This window comes from Otolemur garnettii, unplaced genomic scaffold (assembly GCF_000181295.1).
Source record: "Otolemur garnettii isolate 467f Iridium unplaced genomic scaffold, OtoGar3 scaffold00092, whole genome shotgun sequence".
Taxonomy (NCBI): domain Eukaryota; kingdom Metazoa; phylum Chordata; class Mammalia; order Primates; family Galagidae; genus Otolemur; species Otolemur garnettii.
In genome coordinates, this window is record NW_003852487.1 from 3,745,224 (window position 1) to 3,766,205 (window position 20,982).

At 48.5% G+C, this 20,982-nt stretch overlaps 2 protein-coding genes across 2 annotated transcripts in view; both read right to left on the bottom strand.

Moving 5' to 3' along the window:
- LOC100957642 (kinesin-like protein KIF19) overlaps nt 1–13,219 on the bottom strand; it is a 24,850-nt gene extending 11,631 nt beyond the window's left edge. The window contains exons 1-9 of the mRNA XM_023516532.1: nt 13,133–13,219; nt 12,386–12,466; nt 9,469–9,579; nt 7,297–7,384; nt 5,707–5,843; nt 4,856–4,981; nt 3,575–3,769; nt 2,099–2,251; nt 1,404–1,526 (exon numbers count right to left, since the gene is read on the bottom strand). Coding sequence (XP_023372300.1) covers nt 1,404–1,526; nt 2,099–2,251; nt 3,575–3,769; nt 4,856–4,981; nt 5,707–5,843; nt 7,297–7,384; nt 9,469–9,579; nt 12,386–12,466; nt 13,133–13,219 — 1,101 coding nt within the window. The remainder of the gene's footprint in view (nt 1–1,403; nt 1,527–2,098; nt 2,252–3,574; nt 3,770–4,855; nt 4,982–5,706; nt 5,844–7,296; nt 7,385–9,468; nt 9,580–12,385; nt 12,467–13,132) is intronic.
- A 2,451-nt stretch (nt 13,220–15,670) lies between these two features.
- EIF3B (eukaryotic translation initiation factor 3 subunit B) overlaps nt 15,671–20,982 on the bottom strand; it is a 30,002-nt gene continuing 24,690 nt past the window's right edge. Inside the window, exons 14-19 of the mRNA XM_023516528.1 lie at nt 20,125–20,263; nt 18,268–18,393; nt 17,646–17,723; nt 17,079–17,187; nt 16,852–16,968; nt 15,671–16,192 (exon numbers count right to left, since the gene is read on the bottom strand). Coding sequence (XP_023372296.1) covers nt 16,865–16,968; nt 17,079–17,187; nt 17,646–17,723; nt 18,268–18,393; nt 20,125–20,263 — 556 coding nt within the window. The 3' untranslated portion in view covers nt 15,671–16,192; nt 16,852–16,864. The remainder of the gene's footprint in view (nt 16,193–16,851; nt 16,969–17,078; nt 17,188–17,645; nt 17,724–18,267; nt 18,394–20,124; nt 20,264–20,982) is intronic.

Sequence of the window (20,982 nt, forward strand, 5' to 3'; positions counted from 1 at the left end):
AAAAAAAAAAAAATAGAAAAACACCTCCCACTAGTAACCACTGCTATCATTTTGATGTATACCCTTCCAGGTCTTTTTTTCTGTATAGTTTTGTACATACAGGTGTCTCTCGGTATCCATAGGAGACGGGTTCCAAGACCCCCATCGTGGATAACAAAATCCATGGAATCTCAAGCCCCTAATATAAAACTGCACAGTATTTGCACATAATCTCTACACATTCTCCTATATACTATAGTTCATTGCTAGATTGTTTATAGTATCTAATACAATGTAAATGCTATGTAAATAGTTACGTTATACTGTATTGCCTTTTTATTTGTATATTTTCATTGTTGTAGTGTTACTTATTTATTTTTAATATTTCTGATCTGACGTCTGTTAAATACATGGATAGGGGAGGCCCACTACCTATGTATATGTAGAGAGATATATGGGTTGTTTTCGTGGGTTGTGTGTAGGCTTTGAGTGTTTCTACAAAGACGTCAGAGCAGAGCTATTATCTTGCCCTTGCTATTCTCCCCCCAGTGAAGCATCTTGGAGGCCGTAACAGTTGCCGAGTGTTCCATGGGAGGTATACCCCAGTCAGCTAATCCCATCCCCTCAGATGGGCACTTCGGGGTATTCTAGTCACATGCCCCCCGAGCACCTGGCACACATGCCTGGCACATAGGTATGTGCACATCCTAGATCCCAGAATCTGTGAGTAGGACCTTATTTAGAAAAAGAGTCTTTGCAGCTGTAATTAAATTAAAGCCCTTGAAATATCATCTTAGAGCAGGTGGGCCCTAAATCTAATGTCAAGTGTCCCTAGATATAAGAGAAGGGAAGAACAAAGAGAAGAAGGAAGGCCTGTGAAGATAGAGGCAGACACTGGAGTGATGACCAGCCACCAGCCAGGAATGACAGGAACTGCCTAAAGGAGACCCTGGAGGATCCTCCAGACCCCCTCAAAGGGAGCACATGGCCCTGCTGATGCCTTGATCTCAGACTCCTTGCCTGTGAGAGAACAGTTTTCTGTTGTTTTAAGTCTCCCAGTTTGTAGTGACTTGTTACTGCAGCCACAAGAAACTAATGCAGATTTTGGTCATAGAAAGAGCTACGTAAGGGTTTGCTATTATTTTCACCCTCCCCACTTCAGAGGTGATGAAAGTGGAGCACAGGAGTGTTAATAAATTTACCCAAGGTCACCCAGATAGGAATAGCAGCACGGGAGGGAAACCTAAGCCATCCACCTTCAGAGTCTGCTCAGCAGCCTCCCCCATATGCCTGCCCAGGAGAGAGCGAGTGAATGATGAGTGAACAAATGAATGAGTAGCAAATGAATACGTGAGTGAATGATTGAATGAGTGAGTAAGTGACTGAGGGATGCCTCGGCAAGTCTAGGTGACCATATGGCTCACCCGAGTCTTGATGTTCTTGGCCCTGTAGGCATACAGCAGGGTGGTCCGCGACTCCTCGAAGCAGGTGTTGGCTGGGCTGATATGTGCAATCATCACCGTGCGGCTGTTCCCTCCCAGGGCGTCCTGCTCAGATGGAAACTACCAGGTTTAGGTGACAGGAACTACGTGCCCCCACCTGCCCAAGTTGCTGGGATCAGTCCTCAGGGCAGTGACCCTCAGGATGAAGTGGGACCCATTCCAGGCACACCCATCTGACTTCAGCTCTGATGGAAGCAGATTGGACCAAAAGAGATATATTTCTAGGAACATTTATTTACTGCTTTGCCTGTGTGGAGTCATACCCTACTTTGCTGTAAAATGGAAGTGCCACCATCCAGCTCAGTATAAAGGGGCATTTTTCTCACGGTCACAACCATCCATGATAGGACAGGAAGTTGTGGATAGGCACTGAGCTCCTGGTCACCAGGGGTATGTAAAGACAGGCTGGACCATATTCAATGGGATGAAGGGAGGAGTCAGGCGGTGAGATGGCTTCTATGGTGTTTTCTGGGCTTTGGCAGCTCCTGGAAGGGCCCTCAGAGCCAGGTCTGGGCCTCTCTCCTGGCTAGTGTCTCCTGAGAGATGCAGGGCCCTTAACCCTAACCCTAATCCTACCCCTGCGGCTGCTCTCACCCTCCCTGGCCTGCAGCACCTACCTTCAGCAAGCGCGTGAGCTTGCTGTCCCGGAAGTTGACATACTGCGCCCTGCTGCCGCCCCTCTCGCTGAGTGCGGTGATGCAGTTGCCCAGGGCCAGCAGGGAGCGGTTGATGTGCGCACCCTCCTTCATCCTTTTGCCTCGGTTCTGGGTCTGTGCAAGGAGAGGCCAGACTGGGGGATTTAGTCTTCCACCTGCCCTCCTTCACCCAGGGAGAGGACTGAGGCCCAGAGGGTGAAGTGACCCCATCCCACCTGGCCCTGGGCTCCCAGGGAGCAGTGCATATAACCATTAAGAGGGTGACGTGGAACTATGGACACTGTCAGAATGGTACCACTATTAGATGAGGACAAAGCAGACAAAAGATGAGGGGAGTCTATGCAAAACAACTCAGTTTTATAATTAAAATGAGAGAGAGTGTGTTTCACCTAGGAAGAACCCCTGGAACTTTCCCACCCTAACTCCTGACAGACCCTGCTGCCCCTTCCTCTAGGGATCAGTGAGTGACAAGCTGTCTCTTCAATAGTAGCCTGATCTGTAGGTCTCACTGCACTGCAAGTTCTCTAGTGATGTTCTAGGTTTTAGGATAGTCTGGCCCTGGACCAGCTGGCTGGACACAAGGCAGTGAGTGGATGAATGAGTAAAGCCACTCAGTGGTCATTCATAACCCAAAGATACAAAGACAGATCAACTATCCCCAAGAAAGGCATATCTGGGGCCGGCTTTCCCCACAGTTCAGATCTCTGTGCAAAAGGAGTCACATCACAGCCCACGGGTCATAAACACCAGCAGGGAGGTTATGTAACTGTGAATGCTGAGTGCCTGGGGCATCAGAAGGGTGTGAAAATGTCACTTGTAGATAACCGCCTTCATCTAGTCCCTTCTCTGTCCTAGGCCTGGGCTGGGTTCCTCCCTTGAGGAAGGCTCAGACCATAGGGCAACAATGGATGAGCCTCCTGCACCCACCCCCATCCCCGCCCAGGGACAGGTGTGGTAAAGGGCAGGTGGGCTGGCATGTGTGGGAGTGAGGAAGCAGGTGAGGTGGTCTCTGTCCCCCAGCAGCAACCATGAGGGGGCTTACAGCTGTGCCACTGCTCCTCCCAACAGCCAAGCTCTGCACATAGCACCTCCCAAGTGAAATGTGGTTCTCAGCACCCTCCAAACTTGTAATGACCTTTTCAGGCTCGGCCCTGCAGCCCACAAATCCTGTGTAGACTTGGAATATCAAAGCAAATGCACTCCATGCCAAATATTCTACTTAGTTGTCTGTCTCCCCAGGATGCCCTGGCTCTGAGGGCAAGGCTGGGGGTCCTAGAGCCTGCCATGCAGGAAGCCGTCAACAAGCACCCAGGGAACACCTCTGGGCCAAGGCTGCTGAGGACGAATAAGGTCTTGTGCACGCCCCGAGGGCTACCAGGCACAGCGTAATTATCATGAAGTTGGAAAGGGTGGGCAGCATGTCAGAAGGACAGGAACCTGGGACGCCCTCTCTGAGCCCGCCAGGTCCACCATGAAGAGCCTCCCAACTCGCACTTCCTCCACCAGGTCTATGCTGCGGCTCCGCTGGTGCACAGTGACCTGCAGCACAGCGTGGGAACGGGACGATGTCTTGTTGGTGGCTGTGGGCTCCTGTGTGCGCTGGCGGTTGCCTTTGGTGAGGAGCTGCATGATCTGAGAACAGAGGCAGGAGTAGGCGGGCAGTCAATGGCCACCTGAGTGTCCTCATGTGCCCTCCAGAAACACCAGGCAAGAGGAGGGCAGGGGCTGCCCAGAGCCGCTGCCGGATGCTGTGGCAGAAACTCTTCAGGTGGAAGCAGCCTCTGGTTTGTGCCATGAAGTGAAGCAGGAATGACAGATACCTGACACTTGCCCTGCCCCCTCCTGCCTGTACCCATGGCAGACATCACCAATGAGAGTCCCCATCTCTTCCTCACAGGGCAGGCAGCAGCCAGGACTCTTTTCAACACTGAATTCCAGGCAGTTGTTTCAATTTGCCAGAGTGGGAGGGTGGCCTGAAGTCCACATGACTGTGTGGGCAGCTGTGAAAGTCAAGCCAGTGAGCCTTTGCTTAGCACCTGCTGTGTACCACACTTGTGCTAGGACTACAGAGTTTGAATGGAGAGAAGACTGGTACAGTGGTTGTTATTAAAGAATAGGCAAGAAGGATGCCCCCTCCCCAAGCCCATGAGAGACGTTAGTAAGGGCATGTGGGTTGTGGCAACAGCGTGGCAGGAGAACATGGCCATTAAGGGCTGCAGATTAGGCACCTAGCCCCTGACATTCTTGTGAGCAGACAGGAGCCCAACCATATTATTTCAGGAGGCCTACCCTGTGGGGCATAGCTGGCTCGGAGACCAGGGGTAGATAGAAAAGATAGGCTGAAATGTTTACAGTGAACCCCTGCTGCCCTTGTCAATGGAGTAAAAATTCATATCAGTGATGGGAAGTGGACTTCAGACCTGAGCCAACTCCAGCTGGTGTGATTGCTGGGGTGCTGTGCTAGAAGGGTCCCAGGCCTGCACTTGGAGGCAGAGGAAAGAATGTGTGATCCACTAGTGAGGCCTGCCCTGAGCACAGAGCAGGAGGCTGAGATGTGGGGCAGGTGTTTGCCATTCCCTTAGAACAAGTCCATGAGTGGAAAAAAACTTTGAGGCTGCAAGTTTTTCTCTGCTCAGTGAACTTGAACAAGGATGTATGTGTGTCTGGGGCTGCTATGGCTCAGCCACGTCTTCCTCTGTAAGCCCCTATGACTCTCACCTCTTGCGCATTTGAGGTGGATACCTCAGTGATGCCTGCAATTTGGATGCTGCCCTGAGAATCTTCCCTCAGTTCCAGGAACCCCGACGATGGGTTCAGGAGGTCCCGGATCACTTCATTATAAATCTGTGGTGGAACAGATAGGTGGTCACAAAGCAGAACTATGAGGACTTATATACCTTCGGGGCTTTGAGCCTCCAGAGTAGTGATTTTCTTTTCTTTCTTTCTTTTTTTTTTGAGACAGAGTCTCACTATGTTGCCCTTGGTAGAGTGCTGTAGCGTCACAGCTCACAGCAACCTCAAACTCAAGCTTAAGCAATACTCTTGCCTCTGCCTCCCAAGTAGCTGGGACTACAGGCTCCTGCCACAATACCCGGCTATTTTTTTTCTTGTAATTGTCATTATTGTTTGGCAGGCCTGGGCCGGGTTTGAACCCGCCAACCCCCAGTTTATGTGGCTGGCGCGCTAACCATTATACTATGGGTGCTGAGCCCAGAATAGTGATTTTCAACCTGTGTGCCATGAAAAATTTTAAAGATCATTAATTAAATTATTTTCAAAAGAAATTCAAAGCACAGTAAGTATATATTTTTTAAACTTTTTTTTGGATCAACATAAATGTGTGTAGAAGTTTAACTATAGGTTCAAGTGTGCTGTGAGATAAAAAAAAAAAAAAGGTCAAAAAATACTGTTCTAGAGAGATCTCAACCCCCAGAGCTGAGGCTTTCCACAAGGCCACCTGGCACTTGGGGGATAATATCCAGTGCTGAGGACCTCACACAGCTGCATTTGGTCTGGCACAATCATGCTTATTTAGCAGACAAGGCAACTGAGGCAGGCAGCAGGCTCACCTCGAGATAAGACATGGACACGCTGCAGTCCATGTTGTCGCGGGTCTCCTCGATGACCTGGAAGAGGTCAGTGAGGGTCTGCAGGTAGATACCGGGCTCTGCATCCATGCCCAGCATGGTGTGGGTCTTCCCAGCACCTGGGAGGGGGCAGAGACACTTGTCAGGGTCGGGTAGTGAGCTCTTGATGTGGGCTCAGATGCCTCACTTGGAAGTGCTGGTCATTAAAAGACCAGATAAACACAGTGGCAGCTGCTCACACCTGCTACTTTTATTGCCCACACAGACAGGCTCATTTTCTGTTTTGAAAACAAATTTTAAGAAGCTTTCTAGGCTGGGCATGATAGTTCCCAACACCTGTAATCTTAGCACTCTAGGGGGCTGAAGCAGGTAGATTGAGCTCAGGACTTTAAGACCAACCTGAGCAAGAGGGACACCTGTCTCTACTAAAAATAGAAAAACTAGCCAAGAGTTGTGACAGGTGCTTATGGTCCCAGCTACTCGGGAGGCTAAGGCAAGAGAATCGCTTGAGCCCAAGAGTTTGAGGTTTCTATGAGCTATGATGCCACAGCACTCTACCCAAAGTGACATAGTGAGACTGTCTCAAAAAAAATTTTTTTTTTCTGAACATTCTGCTGACTACTCTGTGAGAGAAAATCTAGGCACGGAGGAGAAAACGAGGATATAAGCAAAAATCCAGACAGAATTAGAGCAGAAAAACTACAAGAGGTTTTTGCCTTTTTTTCCCCCAAACTTTTTGGACATTTATATATTTTTTTATAATAAAAGAATTAATACATTCCACTTTTTAAGGGAGTGCCTCACTTTCCTCCTCACTTTTTGGCCCCACATACACGAGGACCAGAGTATTCTCCCTTCCCTAAAGCCTGGCACGTAGTAAGCGCTCACTAACGTTGAACGAATAAATGAAACATAAACAAGCTATGACTTTGAGCAAGGTGCTCCTCAGGGCCTCAGTTTCCCCCTTTGCATGGGAGTAGGTTCAAGGCTGGGCCCATCCAGCTCTGGCCCTCTGTGACTCTAGTTTCCAGGGATAAGAGAGGTACTTAGCTTTGCAAACATTTGTCAAACCCAACTTATACTAACAGAAAAGAAATCCCTGGGTTCCTGGGGCAGCAAAACGTAAGCTTGGGCTGAATTCCAGCATCATTCCTAATAGTCTTAAGGAAGTTACTTCCTCTTCCTCTCCAAGACTCAGTTTTTTCTCTCTCTCTCTTTTTTTTTTTTGAGATGGAGTCTCACTTTGTCACCCTCACTAGAGTGCTATAGTGTCATAGCTCACAGCAACCTCTAACTCTTGGGCTCAAGCAATTCTCTTGCCTAAGCCTCCCAAGTAGCTAGGACTACAGGCGCTGGCCACAAAGCCCGGCTATTTTTTTTTTTTAGAGATGATGTCTCGCTCTTGCTCAAGCTAGTCTCAAACCCATGAGTTCCAGCAATCCACCTGCCTCGGCCTTCCAAGTGCTAGGATTACAGGCTGCAGGGAACCCAACACATAGGAGGTGCTTTGTGCTATTAAGAAGAGTTCTGCCACCAGCCCCATTCATTCCCAGATACTGTCCTCAATGGTACCTGAGGGGCCATAGGCAAACACCGTTGCATTGTATCCAGAAATGACGCCTTCTACTAAATGCTGGATGGTGGCAGAATACACATCTTCCTGTGGACAGACAGAGGACAGTCACATGGAGAGCCAGGGACCCAGCAGTTTGGAGACAATAGGTGTTTGGTGTCTACATAGATTCCACTCCTTCTGGCCACGTGCAAGGACCTACCCACGAGGGGAAAGTCGAAAGTCTAGAAAGAACACGGGCATTGGCCATTCCTTGCTCCCAATACCTGTCCCGCAGGTGTGCAGCTTTAAGGGTGCCACCTTACCTGTACCAAGCCTCACAGGTGAAGCAATGCTCATTTCACAGGGGGGTTTCAAGAGAATATTAAAGAAGGTGTAAGATATCCCGTGAACTCTGACACACATTGGGCACGGAACACATGGGAGTCTCTCCCAGGACTGCTTTAAGAGCTGAGAGGAGCCAAAAAGAACACAAAGGCCTGGAAGATGGCCGGCCACAGTGTTGGGAGTCTGAGAAGAGCAGTGTGACTCCTCTTTGTGGGAAATAAATCCCACTGCCCTACTCTTCATCTCATTCAAGTGTCCTGATAGCCCTGGTGGTCATACCACTTGTCTAAGGGAGAGGCAACACCTGACCCCTGTGCTGGACAGACTCCAACGCCAGTTCTTCTTCCCTGTGGCTTTGGACTTTCACAGTCTGAATCTTGGTTCTGCAACTCACTAGCTGTGTGACCTCCTTAAGCCTCAGTTTCCTCATCTGGAAAATGGGGCTGCTGTTATCTTCTTTCATAGGGTTGCTGTGAGGGTCATAAAGCCATGTATGAGGGCTGACAGTTAAGTTGGCAAACTCATCCTAGAAAAAGTGCTACATACATCATTGCTGAATATCACTATGGTCACCTTTAAAGTATACTCCTAGGTCATCTGGTGACTGTAGTGACATTCAGCAATGAGGTATGTAGCATTTTTTCTAGGATGAGTTCTCAGACTTCATTGTCAGGCCTCATATGATGATAGCCCTAATAGCCATTTCAGAAAAAATTCCAAAATTCCTTTGAAGGGTGGACTAGGTGCTGGCATTGGTGCATAGCTTCTCAAGGGGAGGACCTTCAAAGGTGACCATAGTGATATTCGGCAATGATGTATATAGCACTTTTTCTTTTTTCTTTTTCTTTTTTTTGAGACAGAGTCTCACTTTGTCACCCTTGGTAGAGTGCCTTGGCATCACAGCTCACAGCAACTTCAAACTCTTGGGCATAGTGATTTTCTTGCCTCAGCCTCCCAAGTAGCTGGGACTACAGGCACTAGGCTCTGGTCTTGAACCTGTGAGCTCAGGCAATCCACCCACCTCAGTCTTGCAGAGTGCTAGGATCACAGGTGTGAGCCATCTTGTCTGGTCCACTTTTTCTAGGATGAGATTGTGAACTTCATTTTCAAATCCTGGTATGTCAAGCCCTTGAGCAGAGCACTTGGCCTGTAGTAGCTGCTCAGTAAATGTTGATGACAAGTCCCTTTTACTGTCAATGCCATCACAAACTTGACAGTAAAAGAAGCCTGTTTGCTCCAACAGAACCTGGAGCTGCCATTGCTCAGCAAGTCTGTTCTGAGTCCTGAGTCAAGGGAGACATTCCTGCTGCCAAGAAAAGGCCATGTGTTCTAATACCCAGCTCTGGGTCTCATGTGTGACCTCTGAAGCTCAAGTCCCACCTCTATGAAATGAGTGTGATGATACCTCCACCAGGCCCCACCCTTTCTTCTCACTGCAGCTGGCTCATCCCTCCTCAGATGCACCAACTGGCCACTACATAGCCCCCACCATGGGCCGTCATGAGACCCATGACAGCACTCACTGCAGCATCCACTCACAAACGTACTGTTCCTCCACCTGCTGTTATCTCTCCCTTGCTGGGATGAGGGCCATGTTCTACCCCCACAGTGTGCCAGGGCCATGCTCTGTTGGATGAAAGGCCAAGGGAGCCCCCAGGCTGGGCCTGCACTGAGCAGCCACTGTATCAGGAAGTACCTGCCCTGGGATGGGCTTTGCGTGCACAGCCCCCATATTCCTGGGGAGAATCTCCCAAAAAGACAGGGACAATACCACCTCACTACAAAGTCCCCTCAAGGGGAACCCAGAACAGGAGGGGACAGTGGGGGCTGGAGGGGGAGGCTACCTGAGACGCATGCTGGTCGAAAACAGTGTCAAAGATGAAGGCCCGCTCCCGGGACCGGTGGGTACGCAGTGTGTCCTCAGGGTCCTCACCAGGGTCCATGAGCACCACCATCTTGGGGCAATGAGAAGGCAAGGGACCAGCCAGTCAGAGCCAGTCAGGGTCTGTGCCCCAAAGGCCCGCAGGGCTGGCCTCTGCCCTCCACTACATCCAGGGGCCTGGTTCCAGGCCAAGAAGCACTGCAGACCTCTGTGCTCCAGCCAAGAAGGTGTTGGGGCACTCCACTTGCCCACCTGCAGCAACCTCTTCTTGCTTTCCAAGGAGCCGTTCTCCCGCTACTGTGCCTTTAGAGCACAACGCCAACTCCCCCAGGCCTGTGGGGGGTTTGAGCCTGATACTCTTACACTCACATCAGACGGACATTGACTTGGCCATACCACTGCCCAAGGACAGCAGCCCAGCACTATGACCATCATAGCCTGAGGGGACAACCACACCTGATGCCTCAGAGTCAGCAACTGCCCAGGGCACTGCAGTAGAAACAGTGTCGCTCCTGGAAGAAGTGATAGGGCAAGGGATAGGAAGGGTCTCTGCAAACTTGCAGCATCAAGCTGGCCATCTGGCCACCCTGCTCAGGGTCTCCTTCCTGCTTCTCTCCTTCCAAAGACAGAAGGGTGTGTACTGCCCCTTCCATGCAGTCCCCACTGCAAGGTCAGGCCAGGCTATAGCCCTGCAGCCTAGTTTCCCATTCTGGCTTCAGGGCTCACCAAGCAAGGAGGCCTTGGGCAAGTCACTTGAACTCTCTGGGTCTCAGTTTTCTTATCTATAAACCCGGGGTAATAATGAACTCACTGCAGAGGTGGCTGGAGGGGTAAATACAACAACATGCCCAGAGCTGAGCCCTGAGTATGCAAAACACACCAGCTGTGTTGGATTGTGGACAAAAAAATGTTTTCTTTTCTTTTGTTACAAAGAATATTATTAAGAAAAATCAGCAAAATTTGGCTACATCTGTAGATTAGGTAATATTGGATCAATATGAATTTGTTGACTTTGATCACTATACTGAGGTCAAAAGTTAGAATGTTTTTATTTTTAAGAACAGCCCTGAGACATTCCTGCCCACATAGCCAGGGAGATACCACGTGAAGATGTGGTTAGAAGATCAGACACACACACATAGCCACATCGTTTGAATGCTCTCCTCTGCTGAGCATGTTTACAATTCCCTCATTCCTCGAGATTTCAAAAGGGCTGTGGTGTCGGTAAGTCTAAATCTCCAACCTGCTAAGACAGTTTCTGTTTCCATGATGTCAGTTTCCTGCACTTGTTTCAGGATTCAGTTCCCAACCCAAGCCCTTCCCTCATGAAACTCAGAAGTGTCCTATTTCCCTACTGTCATTCAATCCCCAAACCTAGGGCACTGGGGGGAATCCTCACTCTGAAGAGAAAGGCATCTTGAACTTCAGGAGTTGCTGGGCAGCCTTGGCTGGCAGGTAGCTTGTTCCTGTTCTTGATGCTTCTCCTGCTACCAAAAGCCTGAGGACCAAGCTCCAAAGTGATTCCAGAAGACCAGACCTCAGCAACAATGTCTGCAATGCTGCCTATGAGACTGCCCACAACTGGGACCAGCTAATTACCTACCAAGGTGACAAGAGTTCTCAGGAGTGTGGCTAGGCAGACACCAGAAGGTAAGACCTGGTGGCCATCTGATCGACACGTGGATCACACATTATCAGGAACCCACTGGTGGAGGCCAGGCAGCCCCCACAACGGGCAGAGGGCCCAAGATTTCAGGCACCATGCACAGCATTTTGAAGAGTCATTATCAATTCCAGCAAATTACTATTATCTGCCTTTAAGTTTATTTTTAAAAGGTTCTCCCCTATGGCTTCCATTATTGCCAGTGACACAGATGTGTTGTTGAAAGCCTGGAGACAGCTGCAAAACTCACTGAAGCCACATGCCCTGCCCCACACTTGGGTTGCACTTTCCCGACCTGCCCATAGGCCTCTGTGCAAGGCAAGGATTTGGCTCCCAGGCCCTGCACCCAGAGCAAAGCCCTATCACTAGTCTACTTAGATCACATCCTGATCTTTCACAGCAAGACATAAATTCTCTCTGCAACAAAGGTATCTTATTTCCTGCAAATTTTTTGTCTTCCTTTTCACAACTGTCTTATCACATTTGCTCCTTTCTCTGTGAACTCAGCACTGACCGCCCCCCCCCCCATCTTTGCCAGCTCCCCTCAGATGTTTGCACACCTCAGACATTACATCTATTACATCCTCCTGCCAGGGTCATTCCTGAGATGCCACCGCAGGCAGCTCCAACCAGCAACCTCCTGCAAGCATCCCGGGTCCCCTGCCCTTGAGTGCTCAAGTGTCTCAGGACGTCACTTCATTCCTCATGGAAGTTGCCTGTCCAATGGTGAATGGGGAAAACCCAGCCATTTGACAAAATCTAATTTTACCCCAAATTGGGCATTTATCCTTGAAAGTGATAACCAAGGGGACAAAAGTCTCTAAATCGTGTCAACAGCTCAGCTTCTGAGCCTGGCAGCATAGCAGCATGTGAGTGTCCTACCTCACCTACCCCATCATGCACATAGGGGTCCCAGTGCTAAACCACTTCCCTCCTCCCTCACCCACTCCTGCTTGGACCAAGCCTGCTGTACTCCGCCAGACTTCTCCCACCTTCTGGGCTCAGCTTTATCTTCCCTGGTAGTTCTGAAATCCCCTGACAGCCATCTGCCCCCAGCCCTGACTCAGAAGCGAGCTCCATGGGGCAGGTCCCTGGCATGGAGCCTGGCCCTGGATGTTGACACCTGCTGAGTGAGTCAGAGTAATACAGAGGATCCTGCACTGAGGGGCAAGCTCTGCCCCTGTCCTGGGCGTGCCAACTATGCCCCCAGCCTCACCTGAGCCCCCACTTTGTGGGCAATGATGGTGGCTCCTTCCTCGAGCTCTGCATCACTGAGTGGGCGGATCCGAAGTGCTACCTGTGGAGAGGTCACTTGAGCAGTTGTATTCCCAGGGGTCCTCTGAGGTTGCTCCTCTTCTTCAAACACAGGCCCCCAGCCCAAACTTTCCTTCCTCCCTTTGCCCCCCAAAGGGTCTTTCTGCTCTCAGGGGAATACAGTCTATGCACCCCTCCAACCTGGGTCTTACACTTACTGCAAGTTGCTCATGTCTGGCAGTGACCCTGTGAGAGGGGGACGTGGCTGCCTACCCTGAACAGATGGGGAGGCTCAGGTGCAGAGAGGCAGAGCAACATGCCTAAGGTCATACAGCTGCTGAGGGAAATTTCTGGTTTTCTAAGAAATTGTTCCTCAAGGGGAAATCCATGGGCTTGGCCTGTCCATGCCCTCTCTGCAATCAATGTGTCTGTCTCTTCCTCTGCAGAATGTGGCTATAGCTCTCCCTAACCTGCTAAGGCTTGGCTCACCCAACTATCAAATGGGTCTGGACTCTGCCTGGTATGGGCCAAGGAACATGAGGCTCACAGCCCCATGGGACAGGAGTCAGCTGGGCCCTGGGGGAGGAAGTGGGGGACAGAGAGATGTCCTAGCACCAAAGAGGGCAACAGAGCTAAGCCGAGGGGGTGCTGAGGACAGAGAAGCAGCAGCATCAGGCACAGCAATTGGGGTTACAAGGAGGGTACTCACCATGAGCTGCTGGTCCTTGGGCTCCAGCTCCCTCAAAGTTGGGCTGCCCCGAGCTGGGGAGGGGCCAGCAGCCTTGTGGGAGGCCATGGGACAACAGGGGGACAGGTGCTTGCTATCCTAGCAGAGACTGTTCAATGCTCAGCTTCACCCCGCCCAGGTGACATCAGCTAGGTCTCCAGGGAGCCTTGAGCCCCAGGCAGTAGGCAACCTTCCTGATCATGTGCATGAGGACAGTACTAGGCACCCAGCACGTATACTCACCTAATTCCATGGCAACCTGGGCCTTCTACCAACCTCACCTGACCTTCAGGGGAGCCCACTTGAAACCTGCACTACATGGCAGATGGAGGAGCTGCACCTCCTCCTTGCAGGGCGGGGTCCCTCCTTCACCTTAAGCCCAGGAGCAGTCACCCACCCCAGGGGACCCTCACAGAGCAGGCCAGGGTGGCTTTGGAGGTTTCCCACAAGAGACAGATGCCAACAGCTAAAGCTTCACATAATCACTTCAGCTCCAAATGCCTTTTCCCCAAACTTGACATTTTAAAGTAACTTAAATATGACCATTTCTGATTATTAGAATGTGACTGAGTGATTGTGCCCCTTTTCCCTTGCCATCAGTCTGTGCTGCACCCAAGGCCTGGCTCTGCTTAACTACCAGGCCTATTTACTGGTTAAATGCTATACTCAACTTTTCCACTGCAACCCCTAGGGAAGTCGGTGCACTGTGAACTCATACAGCCCAGGGAAACCGCACCTGCCAGGCTGTGCAGCCAACCAGTGTACAGCTGTGAACCTGATAAGAGCCAGAATTGATGCTGAAAACAAAATCGTCCTGCACTTTGAAGGAAATCACACAAAGCCTGGATCTATGACACTCAAATCTCACAAGTCATATTTATGATTCTAATATGATTCTGAAAGGGCCCCAAGGGCCACTGCTGCCAGGCAAGAGGTTTGGTACCATGAACTCTCCTGTCTGCTTGTCCAACACTGTGCCTTTTTCTCAATGCTAGGATCCACGCTGGGCTCCAGGAACGCCATCATGCAAATGGGGCAAGGCAAAGGTGCATCCTTCCCCACTACCCCGAGGGACTACGAGGCTCCCACAACTGACAAGAGACTTATTGGCATTATGGGTCTGTGGGCACCAACACTCCACAATACTGCCACAGCCTTTGGTAGATGCCACTGAAACAAGGTCTGCAGCAGGGCCACACCCTAGTCCATCCCACCCCAACAGCCTGAAAGTAGCAAGGTGCCAAACACTCAGGACCACCCTCATCAAAAGGTCAGCCCTGGGAAATCCAGTTCCACATAGGGGAGATTAAAACAAACACAAGTTTTTCTGAAATTCTTTATTTACAAATTATGTGAAACGATTACTCTTTCCGAAATTCTTTATTTACAAATTATGTGAAATGATTACAGCTAGTAAGTTAAAACAAGGAAAAGTTAATTTTTTTTTTTTGAGACAGAGTCTCACTCTGTTGCTCCAGGCTAGAGTGCCGAGGCTCAACCTAGCTGACAGCAGCAAAGTTAACTTTTTGAAAGCTCAGTTAAGCATCTGTTAATATAATAGAGATGTGTGGCTTTTTCTTACATCCATGAAATTAGAAAAACTGTTTCTTGGCACACTACTTTAAAGAACATGAGTCAGTAAGACCTGCTATTAAAGTGAACGCTAATGGGCACAGGATAAGCCTAATGGTAGGACTGTGACAATCAGAATTTTAGAAAGATCACAGATCAGAGAAAGGTAAGGCTCATATGAAAAGCACAAAGTGCCTTCCCCACACCTAGGGAAACTGAGACAACCAGAGGCTTTTGCAAGGGCAAGCCTCTGAGAGCCTCAAGACTCCAGATGGGTCAACATGGAATTCCCAGGCCAATAATTACTCTCAACAGCAGCCAATCCAATTTTTCTGAGGCCAGCATCTTACCATTGTCCTCTCCCCATAACTGCAGTTTCTCCTCCCATCTCAAATGCTGCTGTAGGTCTGTGAGTGCCCCTGGCTGTGAACTGAGTGTGGCGCCTGTACTTCTCTGCTTTTAAACTCAGCTTCAGGTTCCATGAGCAAAAGAGAGAGGTAGATGAGACCACAGCTCACAAGGCACTGAGGGGTAGCTGGATACTACAGACAAAAATGAACTGAAATCATACCGGTTTGTTTGCTCCCTTCTCAAGAGGGAAAAAAGGAAGATAAATATTCAAATAGAAGCAAGTAATAATGGCTAACCCAATAATTCTTAATAAAAATATTCCAATTTGTCTCACTCCAAGGAGAAGTCTAAAGGGTTCTCATCAGGTAATGTGGCAAGCATTTTTTCAAAGAAAAAAAAAGCATAATGTTCTGGACTGACTGTAATACACAGCTGAGCAGAAATGGCAACTGCTCTCTTTGCCCTCCCCACTAAGCTGTGTGCATGTGTTGACTGAATGTGATGGTGTCTGGGGAGCCCTGGAGTGGCAAGGAAGGGATGGGAAACAGCTACCAAATCAAGATCACCATCTACATTCAAAGAGAGGAGAAAGACAGCTTTTCATATAGGTTTGCTTTTATTTCCACATTCAACCTGTTGAGAGAACCTGACACAACCTGCATAGTGGGGGTAAGAGGTGCTGTGGCACCTTCTGAGCACAGTGGGACACAGCAGGGTACTGCTTCCCTGCTGGTCTCCAGGACACACCCAGCACTAGCCCATGAACAGGACAGCCAAGAGTTCTTGAACGGAAACACCACTCAACTGTGGATGGAACACCTTGGAAATACCACTGTCTGCAGGAGCAAAAGGTACCTGCTAGTTGCACTGCATAAGAGTATAAGTAGCAAACACTGGTGGTACTGATTAAAAAAACCCCAAACGAGAAAAAAGTGAAAGCAGTGCCTTAAAACTTCCCCCACTGTGGACACCAGGGGTTTAAAGGCACAAAAATGTGTTGAGATGGAAGAATCCCAGGTGCATTCACAGTCCCAAGCAAGAGAAAGCACAGGTAAAATTCAGGAGTTGTGTAGGCTTTCTGTAAGAGGATGACCTCAGTTCCAGCACAATAGGGTGACACTGCAACAAAGGAACCACCATTTACTCTTTGTCCTGACTTAATGAGTGAAACATGGTACAAGCAATCACCACTGTTTTCTTGCCCTGGATGAGCAGGTGTGGCAACCATAAATAACACCATCCTAAGAGGCTGGATAGGCCCAGCCTGTTACTGAGGCAGCCCCAAGTCTTCACAGACTGCTGTGCTCTCTTGCCACACTTCATCTGACACTCAAGGCCCTTCTCTCAGAATTGACCAGCAACTGCCTAGTACTCAAAAGTCCTGGCTGCTCATGCCAACATTCCTCTCTGGTGGACCCAGGGGCTACCTGCCAGTGAAGACGTCTACAGACAGCCAGGTACCTGCTTCCCTCCCCTTCCCACCACCACAGGGACCTGCCCTGGTCATGGCTCACCTATAACCCAATGCTGCCTAAAAGGTGCCATGTCCCTCATGTTAGGAGGACATGTTCTGCTCATGCCTGAGGCTGGGAATGCATTTAGCCCTTCACATTTCATTCAAGACTTTACTAGCTCTGAGTACCTGAAGTTGGATCTTCACTCATACCTTAAACAAGGTATTTTTTAATTTATGGGGTAACAAAAGCAGCACTTAAAGAACTAACAAGAGTTGGCAGCCCCTGTGTATGTGTGTGTGTGTGTGTTGGGGGAGGGCTTACACAGTGCTCCAGATCACTCCTGGTTCCCAAGAGGAATGATCTCTTCAGTGACGAAGAATTCAATGGTTTCCTCTTCCCAATCATCCACATTGCTGTCCAGCTCATCTGTGTCCACCCCTGCAGGAACAGAGAATGGGATTAGCCACATTGTTGAGCAGGGAGCAGCAAGGCTCTCTGCTATGTAAGAGCCTGTGGGTGGAGGGGACCACTCAGTTCTTGGTCGTTACCTCCTCTTAATTCCAGACGTTCATTTTTCTGCTCCATATAGAGTTCTTGGGCCATTTTTCGGTATTTTCGGAAATCCTCCATCATGGTTCGCCTTCTCTCCACCAATTCCTAAGTATAAAGGTGGGGGGAAGTTACAGAGCTAACACTTAACTCACCATCAAATTTTTATTTAACCAGAGTGAAAGCATTTTATCACAAGTGACCTACACCTAAATCGATGGTATCAGAATGATGTCATTTAGACAACTACTCTCAGCCAGGAATGGCAGAATGACTTCCTAGTTCTCATCTTCCTTCCTGATGTTGCCCCTTCAATCTCTGTACCTAGGAAGTAACTGCCAACAGGGCTCTAGTCTGTCCAGGTACAGCCCACAGTCCCTGCTGCTGGTTTGCCCTGGCTTCCAACAGACGGAGTCAGCATCTTCAGGGCAGAAGCAACTCCCCTGCCTTCTCCCTGCACATACAGCATGCCTTTCCTTGACCAGCCCCAATGCTGGTCTTCCTGTGTCAGAACAAGGAATATAGCTGCCTTTAGCATTTTTCTAGGTTCTGGGAACAAAGCTTACCTTTGAGGCTTTGGATTGGCTCAAACGATCCTTCTGTTCAAAGATCTTAGAGTACTTCTTCAGATCCTTTTTAATTTGCTGAAACAAAAGACCAGTCACTCAGGATTTAACATTCAAAGCAAGAACCACAAAAGCAATCTTCAAAGTCACCAACATGAAATGACATCCTCAGTGATTAATAGAATACAGCTCCCCAGGAGTGCTCAAACGTGCTGTCTTCCCTAAGTTCTACTTCCCTGAGACAGACTCGATTTCTTGGGATTTAACTCTCCTCTTAGCTTTGACCTAATACCATCAGCCTATTTCACTATAATTATGTAAATCCCAGACAAGTCTCTTCTAATCCCACCAGGAGTTTCTAACAATCCCTGGCATCTTTTTATCTGTCCCTCCAGGTCAAACAAAACTTCCTTAAACCACTTGAAATTTTAAGTTTACTATCTCACAACTATTCTTTTCTATTTAGTTCTTGCATCTCTGCGAAGGGCCCCCCATAAATGTCATTTCTATTCCCTACTCATTACCACCCTAATAATAAAAGAAAAAAATAACTATTTTTCTTAAACGTTAATGTTTTCTTAAATCGCTCCCATGTCCCCTGAACCCAGTGAGGATGCCAGACCTTGATCTGCTCCTGGCTCAGGAGTGTTGGGGGCCGAGGTCGCCATAGCAGCTGGCAAAAGCGGTCCTTGTTATTCTTCTGCAGAAGGCGCCCTTGAAAAGTCCACAGCCAATAAGCATTGTCCACCTGGAAGACAGCAGGGATAACACTGAGCCAGTCACCCTACCCTAGCAAGTGACCAACTACTTCATTAGCCTAACAGTGTTCTCAGTACTTGGGATATACATTAGTGAACAAGACAAAAGATCCCTGCCATCACTAAGCTTAAATCTCAGCAAGAGGAAGACAGAAAACAAAAGATATAAATGATGTGTAACAAATAGAGTACAGTGTATTTGTACAGCAGTATAGAACAGTGCCCATCAAAGCACATGCCTGTTTACTACTGGTCTGTAACAAGTTACTTGTGCTAGAATATAAATTATCCACATACTAAACACACTGTTCAGTTCAGCTGATTTTTCATGGCAAGACTTTCCCACTAAAGGAAGCAGTGCTTTAATTTATACTCTGGGCTCGGTGCCTGTGTTTCAAGTGGCTAAGGCACCAGCCACATACACCTAAGGTGGCGGGTTTGAATCCAGCCCGGGCCCGCCAAAGAACAATAATGGCTGCAACCAAAAAATAGCCAGGCATTGTGGCGAGCGCCTGTGGTTCCAGCTACTTGGGAGGCTGAGGCAGGAGACTCACTTGAGCCCAGGAGTTGGAGGTTGCTGTGAGCAGTGAGGCCACGGCACTCTACCCAGGGGCTCAGTTTGAGGCTCTGTCTCAAAAAAAAAAAAAAAAAAAATTTATATTCTGATATCTCCTTTTTGCAACCAGCAGCTTTAGAGTTAAATGCTTGTATTTAAAACAGAGTGGTCGGCCAGGCATGGTAGCTCACACTTATAATCCTAGCACTCTGGGAGGCTGAGGCGGGCAGACTACCTGAGCTCATGAGTTCAGGACCAGCCTAAGCCAGAGCAAGACCCCATCTCTAAAAATAGCTGGGCATTGTGGCAGGCACCTGTAGTCCCAGCTACTTGGGAGGCTGAAGAAAGAGAAATCACTTAAGCCAAAGAGTTTGAGGTTGCTGTGAGCTGTGATGTCACAGCACTCTACTGAGGGCAACAAAGTGACTGTCTCAAAAAAAAAACAAAAAACAAAAAACAAGAGTGGTCAACAATTTTAAAGGATTTCTTAATTAAGTGTCCAAGATAGGCCTCACTGCAGTAACATCTGAACACATCTGGATATACGCCATGGTCAGTATATCCTGCTCTGAATGTAAAGATTTCTACTCAAGACAGTGTTTGCAGTGATATTTGGGAAACTGGTATTCTTAAAAGTTCATTATCTCATTAAAAAGAACTACCCTAATTTTTTGTTACTGTTGAGACAGGATCTTGCTGTGGCTCAGACTGGAGTACAATGACATCATTGTAGCTCACTACAGCCTCAAATTCCCAGGCCCAAGTGATCCTCCTGCCTTAGCCTCCCAAAGTGCTAGGATGACAGGCACAACCCACAGCGCCCAGACAAAATTTCCCTAATTTTATTTCATAGGCTTGCATGAACTGGTTTCAGCCATCACTATCTCCATCAATTAAAAAAAATTATTAAATACAAAAAATCATCCTTAGCAAACCAGACCATCAGTTAGGGAATGAGTATGTATGGAGAATATTGGAAGACACTATACAGAATATGGTTTGTATTCAACAAACTCTTGACTCCTACAAAGCAATGATCTTAACTTTCCAGTTCAAAGTTAAAAACACAAAAACTGAGCTTTTTCTGATGAGGTGGGTCAATGCCAGGCTTGGGTGTGCCTTCCCTGGTTTCATTCTGCAGCCAAAGCTATGTGGGTTCCCGTACCTTATGGCTCCACCAGGACACAGAGGTGACAACATAACGCCCTGTAGGATCCCACTCGACATCAGAGGCCATATAGTGCTCTGCAATGTTCATGACTGTGCAGTCTGAAGTGTCAACAAATGCTAAGGCACCGTTCATACTGCAAAGACAAACACAACAGTCTTCATAAAGACACACATCTCCCCCAACACCCCACCCCTTGAGAGGCACTGTGCTGTGAGGTCCTGGGGGAGCTGGCCTTGTGGTCTCAAGGGTCACCCAACCTCTGCCTCATTGTTAACAAAGAAATAATTCTAGTAACAATCTCATAAGGCTATTATGAAGATTCATCGACTTACAATGTATAAAGTGCACATAATGACTACCATGTGTCTGCTATTACTGTTCTTTTTACAGAAAATGCTGAGGCTAAGTATACAGAAGCTAAGTAAGCTACCAAAAATACATTGTCAAAAGCCTACAATGAAAAAGGGTAAGTAAAAAAAAAAAACAAAAACATTCTTTTATCTCCAAAGCAGATGCTCTTAAGTTTTTTCATGATTTCTATACACTCTGTTGGAATGGCAACAGAGCGAGGGAGCAAGGAAAAGCTAAGTTTTGGCTGGGTGCAGGGGCTCATGTCTGTAATCCTAACTCTCTGGGAGGCCGAGGCAAGTGGATTGCCTGAGCTCACAAGTTCAGGACCAGCCTAAGCTAGAGTGAGATCTCATCTCTGAAAACAGCCAGGCCTTGTGGCAGGTACCTGTAGTCCCAGCTATGTGGGAGGCTGAAACAAGAGAACTGCTTGAGGGCAGTGCCTATGGTTCAAAGGGGTAGGGTGCTGGCCCCATATGCTGGAGGTGGCGGGTTCAAACCCAG